This window comes from Rhagoletis pomonella, unplaced genomic scaffold, assembly GCF_013731165.1.
Source record: "Rhagoletis pomonella isolate Grant_MI unplaced genomic scaffold, Rhpom_1.0 Rhpom_scaffold_00007, whole genome shotgun sequence".
NCBI lineage: Eukaryota > Metazoa > Arthropoda > Insecta > Diptera > Tephritidae > Rhagoletis > Rhagoletis pomonella.
Genome location: NW_023458561.1, coordinates 51,701,928 through 51,708,697, shown reverse-complemented (window position 1 = coordinate 51,708,697; position 6,770 = coordinate 51,701,928). Strand labels below are relative to the sequence as shown.

Below are 6,770 nucleotides of genomic sequence, written 5' to 3'. Positions count from 1 at the left end.
CTACATACATACATACATGCTTAGTTATACGCTTACAAGCTTTTCTATAATTTTAAATGCTTAATTATACATTTATTTCCCTCATCTAATTTCCGTCTTTTTCTATTCATAGAACATTCGAGGAGCTCGCCATATTCCCCAATGGCACGGTGAATGAGTCCTATCGCCCACTAACCATCTCTCTATATCATTTGCATTTGCATCGTTGGTTGGAAGTCTTCCCGCGTGAGCAATTACTCGTTGTCAATGGTGATCGATTAATTGAGGACCCCGTATCGCAACTGAAGCGCATTGAAACGTTCCTAGGTAAGTCGTTATTGAGCGGTAAAATAAAAAAAAAAATAAAAAACACTCTTCTACACTCGGACAGAGTGCTCGCTGCATATGTATACCTATGTATGTACATATAATTTCTTCCGGCCAGTGCATATGTATGTACATATGTACAGGTGCGTGAGTATGCATATCTATCGTTGTTACATGTTGCTAATTGTGCTGTCCTAATTTGATTAAAGTCGGTTATAAGCGCATGTATTTTCATGTCTGCATTGCCACTATTACATACAGGCACTGTACTTAATGAAAAGGGGTGTTGCAACATTCCTTCTTCGCTGTGGTGTTTGAACACTCGTGTGTGTGTGTAGTCTCCAGTAATGTGCGCGACAGGATGTAATTATTTCTTGTTGGTTGTACTAAATGATAGGTGATGATGAATTTGCGGATCCGTAGGTATTCCTATTTGCTCAGCTAATACGATTCAATGACTTGGAAAGTGCGACATCAGTAATGGTAACAGATTTTGAAATGAATGCATAGGGTAGCGTAGTTTAGTTTAGCAAAGAAGAAAACACGTAAAAATGCGTTAAATAGGGATTTAATACGAGAATAGCCAATGACGCTCCACAAAGTCTGAATTGAGAGCAAACAAGGTTATGTTGAGTGTTTGGTGAGATTGGAAGGAATTATGCGCTACTACTGTGAGGAGAAAGGATCAATTCGGTCTTCTTCCCTGCACAACTTGACCCCCCCCCCCCCTGACCGAAGAGCCGCTGAAAATCACTTAGCCAAGTTTAGCGTCTATAATAATGGCCAATATGCAAATGTTTAAAATTGATTTTCAATAACGAAAGTTTTTCATAAAAAGTCTCAAGTATAACGAACTTCGTTTAAGGATTGAAAATTTTACTCAGCAACACCTAAATATGTATTTATGTGCACGAAGATGATTTACATATAAATACCGTAATAAATATTCATTTCGCAATTGCCATTCATTTAAGTTAGCCTTTTACTTCAATCAGCTGAGGCGTATTTAAATAGACAATCAGAGTTACATTAGATAGCTAACTTAAGATGGATTAGCATTTCGAATTTTCTGTTGTCGTAACTAACGAATAATCTGATGTTACATTGGCTTATCAGATTTCACATTAAAATGGATGTCGAATGCAAAATTGGTGTGCATATGCACTGGCAACTGAGCGCATACAAAATAAGTTATACCAGCTTGGCATCGAAATTGCATAGATACATAAATACCTACATATATATACAGTGGTGGCAAAACTAATGGAGACACAACAACTACTTTTTGTATATTTTATACTTATTATTTTTTATAAAGGTATGGCTTATTGTCAAACGAAAACCATATTTTAAACTTGGCTTAAAAGTTATACAAATTCTGTAAAATTGCATCTACATTTTTAATTTTTTCACGCATTTTCTTTCATGACAATTATGTTCGAGAATTTTTTTTTGTATAGAAAAAAAGCGTAATACAGCCAGAGAAAAGTCTGATTAAAAAGATTGAAACTTAGATGCAATTTTGCAGAATTTTTATAATTTTCGCACAAAATTTGAAATATGATTTTTTGTGGTTTTCGTTACATAATTAACCACACTTAAAAAAAAGAAAAAATTAATAGATATTAAATAAACAAAAGAAAAATAGGCAAAATTTGTTAAAATGTCGCGTGCCTATTTGTTTTAACACCACTGTATTTACCGATAAGAGCATGCTTTGAATTTAAATATTCGTACATATGTATATTGTATGTTCATACATATGTATGTATGTATATGCACAAGATTAATTTACTTATTTTGATTCGAGACGAAAATGCATTTGCATAGGTACATTCGTATGTTCTTACAAGTATAAATGAAGGTCTTTCAAAGTGTAACTGACTACTCTTGCCTGTCATGGTGTGAGAAATACATTTCAAATCACATTTTGTAATAAAAATAGTTGTTGTAGTATTGCACTCAACAAAGACGCTTATAAACATATACATTACGGTGGATCGGAAATTAAATTTTGGCACCCTAAAACTGTACATACGAAATAATGCATATTGGAAAAAAATCGAAATAATGCATATATCATGAATGATTTGAAATCAAAGCCTTTCTCAAACGCCAAACGTTTAAAAATGATTTGATATTGATTTGAAAATTACAGCTTTCTCAATAAATCTGCATTTGAGAATACGGTTAACTCTCCAATCAATTTCAAATGTCATTTATTAATTGTACTTCAAATGTGGAAATAAAATTTATTATTGGAAATGTATATTTCATATTTATTTTTTCTTCGCATTATACATATGTATATACATAACCAAAGAAACAATTAAGATAAAGTAATCTATAATAAATTCGTCTTGAAGGGCTGCAGCTTCCTCAATCCGCGCAAACATCAAATCCACTATTTGTGGGCTTTCTCTTTGAAAATTTTTTTCTATTCATTATTTTTTTTCAATTCATCTTGATTCTTATTCTTAAAATTTTTGATTTAACTGCACATTTTTATATCGTTTGACACTTGACACTAAGATATCATAATATTACTATTACAATACTGTCAGATCGACCCAGCCTAATACACATACTGTGTATATACTTCTAATAAATTAATTGACATTATGAATAAGATTACCACGTATGTATGTGTAATCACTCATTAATTAACTTGACAATTGAAGCAACTTATGGGTTCAACTCGAACTTTTGAAAATTTACTTATAGCTAAGGCCAAGTCTGGCCTCTTCAACTCAGTGTAGACCTTCCTCGAAATAATATTGCCAGTTGGTAACCAGTCTCTCTCTCTCTCTCTCTCTGCTACTACACAAATACGCAAGTAGCCATATATCGAGAGAAGATCGACATATCTCGGCAGAAAGTTCGAAAACGCCCTATCTCAGGAAACTTCTCAGAAACGCCCTATGTCAGAATTTGGTTGAAGTACGCCCTATCTGAGGATTCGGTTAAAAATGCCCTATCCCAAAGGAAATTATTTTTTAAAAAGATGTGTTGTTAAATCGGCAACTGAGATAGGGCGTTTTTGAATCGAATTCTAAGATAGGGTGATCTTCACCCAAATTATGGGATAGGGCGTTCTGGAAAAGTTTTCTGAGATAGGGCGTTTTCGAACTGGCTGCCGAGATAGGTCGATCTTCCACTCAGGTGTCGATATACTCCGAAAACATTTGTTCTTCCTGTAAAGTGTAACTTCAGAGAATCAGGAGAGGAATTTATAGCGCAGTTGTCTACTCATATCAAAGTATAACTTGGTGATAGGAGCGATTTTCTTTTGATTTGAATTAATTGAATTCCTCTACTACTTCATAGCCATAAATGTAAACATCAACGTTGTTTCTTAGATGCACGATCCTTGTCTGATCACAGAAGATAGCTCCGAGAAATCAAAACTGAGTTGTATATCGCTGGCTTTATATACTTCAAAGGTATCCTAGTAGGAATATTATGCTTCATACTGCCAAATAAGTCGCTCATAAGCAATTACTTAAACTCTACTAACTGTACCAATTAATATTCTTATTTTCTTTGCAAACAAATTCTTTGGGAATGTCGCACTGCTGGCACATTGAACTCTTTTACTCGGCCCGCTTTTACTGCCAACCACCAACTGCAATGCATTAAAATTTCATATTGCGGCCTCTACAATTACTTACGTCTGCTGGTCAACTGCAACAAACCAATTCCAACTCGATTTGTAACTTCACAATGCGCATTGTCAACACAATTACCAACACTACTACCATCAACGCCATCACCACATACCGTACAAGTACAGGCATCGAGCATCGTGTGACCAACAGTCATTTTTATTTTAACGAAACAAAGGGTTTCTACTGTTTACGTTACGATAGTGGCGACCGATGCTTACGCGAAACAAAAGGACGCAAGCATCCGCATGTTGATCCTGTGGTCGTGTCCAAATTGCGAAAATTCTTTACCGAACATAATCAACGATTCTATGAATTGGTTGGCGAAGATCTTGGCTGGCCGGAGGAGTAAAAACTGCAGAAGAACAGCGGCGCAAAAAAAGACAATGCAACTGTAGTATATGTGTGTATGCGTGTGTGTGGGTGTAGGAGAGAGTTAATGCGTCAATGGGTGTGACAGAAGCAATTGCCCGCGCACGCAAATATGTACATAAATACGGGCTGAAAAGTTAAAAAGGATCGCCCGCCTACAAAGGAAGAAGCAGCAAGTTAATGAAGGAGAACTATGGCGGTGCAGCAAAAAGTAACGGTTATTGAGAATTAAGGACTGATGGGATAACACAAATTACATAAGTTAAATACTCTTTAGTAATTCTTTTTCTTTAATACGCGCAGGTATGTATGTGTATATTATTGTGTGTATGTATGTATATACGAAGTAAAGTGCTGAAATGTATTATTATAGGCACACATAGTTGTTGTATTACATAAGTATAGACCGAATAGCACATAAATGGTTGCAAATTTAAATTTAAAATTTTAGTATTATATTAAAGCAATCGAATGTATGTACATAAGTGTATGCAGTATGTATATTAAGTACTACGGTCAGCGCCATAAGTTAAAGTTGTCGCTTAAATTGTGTGTAGGCGAAAGAGTTGTGTGTGCGCGAGTTGAAATGTGTGAGTTGTTGTACGGAAATGAAAATGGCAAGCATAATAACATACATATATGTATGTGCATATATACTTACATACATACATATGTACATAGGTATGCATATACCATCAATAAAATGTGTTACAACTACGGATCACCTAACCAAACGCGTTTACTTAAAATACACCATGTATGCAGGACTTATTCGCACATACATATACTTATGTATACATATGTATGTATGTATAAATATTTTCAACCATATTGTCAGCATAAAATGCATATTTTCAGACAAAACACTCACGTGAAAAGGCGACTGTTTGTGCAATTTTTTAAAATACTTTCGGTCTCGAAAAAATAAACATCAGAAAAAGCAACATGGCTCTTCTTCTATGCCGTCAGCAGCTATCCAATTGGCCCTGGTCAAGCACAATTTTCATAGATTTGTATACAAAATCCAAAGGTGGGTCTTCGGCTAACAAAATATAACAAAACTAAAGCGATACACAGTGGGAAATTTTCGTCTGATTTTGTTCAAAAATTAATGGATGAGTAAATTTTTTTACCGAATTGAAAAATTTTTCAGTAAAGATTGTTTAAGCCCGAATAAAAAAAAAATACTTTTATCTTTATCAGCATATCGACCGTTTTTCGTCATCATCTCGTGAAATATTGGAGCAGGAATCCCAATAGTTACGACAAAAATTTACTGTACTTTTTATCGTACGCTGCAAAAAATTTATAAGAGTAGAAAAAACTGTAAAATTTGGTTTCTGCCATATACCCAGTGTTGCCAGAGAAATTCCCCTAAAAATCTTAATTTATTCCAAAAAAATCTTCAAATAAGATTTTAAAGCATAAAAAAGTCTTTTCGATTCCAAAAAAAAATTGGCTTTACAGCTGTAAATAGCTCTTATTATTTTGGTTGAAAAAATTACCAATTTCAAGTTCTTTTTATAACCACTTAAACTTAAAATGAATATTGCCTCGTGTCATCACAAAATTTGCAGCACAGTATACATATGTAAATATACACTGGGGAAAAAAATATAAATAGGGACGCGACATTTTGCAAGTTTTGACCGACTTCAAAAGAGGTAGAGTTTATCAATTCGTGCGAATATTTTTTTTTTATGTATATATGTTACCGCAAAACTTTGGACCACTTGAACTGATTTCAATAATTCCTTTTTATCGGAAAGGTGGTACCTCAAGGGTGGCCCCATACTAATTTGGTTTAGATCCGGTCATTGGATCATGAAGAAATTGACGGTCAATATTTATATGAGATTTGAAGTCGCTTGTGTTTTTTTTTTTGTTTAAAAATTACTTGTTCTTTTTTATGAAAGAATAGCTCGTTATCTATCAAAAACCATGTAAGTCCAGACCTTAATCTTTGTACAAAAGTTAAAAAAGGCAGTTAAAATTTTAGGGCATTTCATATTGTATTTTTCTTCTTCCTTCATTTGCTGCTTACAATAGCAAGGATAATATAATTAATTTAAAAATTTTAACTTAAACTTTAAAAATTTTGCATCATACACAAAAATCTTCATTTTGAAGATATTTTCAGTGGAAAATTTTGCTTTTTAAAAAATCTTTTTTTGAAGATTTTTAATAAAAAAACAGCCCGAAAAATCTTCAATTTCCAGATAAATCTTGACTTAGGGCAACGCTGCATATACCCTAATTTCGCGCAATTGGATCCCTATGGTCAAAGATGAAAAATATTTGTTCGTTCCTATATTACGTCCGCCTTATGGCGTGGCCATTTTGAATTTCTCCATTCTGTCATAAGCATAGTATTCAGTGATCCCAAAAACTGCTTACACGAGCTTTGGTTCGCTTTTTCACAATTCT

The 6,770-nt window shown here is 33.9% G+C and overlaps 1 protein-coding gene across 2 annotated transcripts in view; it reads left to right on the top strand.

The window, feature by feature from the left end:
* Nucleotides 1–6,770, top strand: part of LOC118743033 — a 191,159-nt gene that overhangs the window by 153,387 nt on the left and 31,002 nt on the right. For both annotated transcript variants that reach the window (XM_036475504.1, XM_036475503.1), the window contains exon 7: nucleotides 113–306. In XM_036475504.1, the coding sequence (XP_036331397.1) occupies nucleotides 113–306 (194 nt within the window). The remainder of the gene's footprint in view (nucleotides 1–112; nucleotides 307–6,770) is intronic.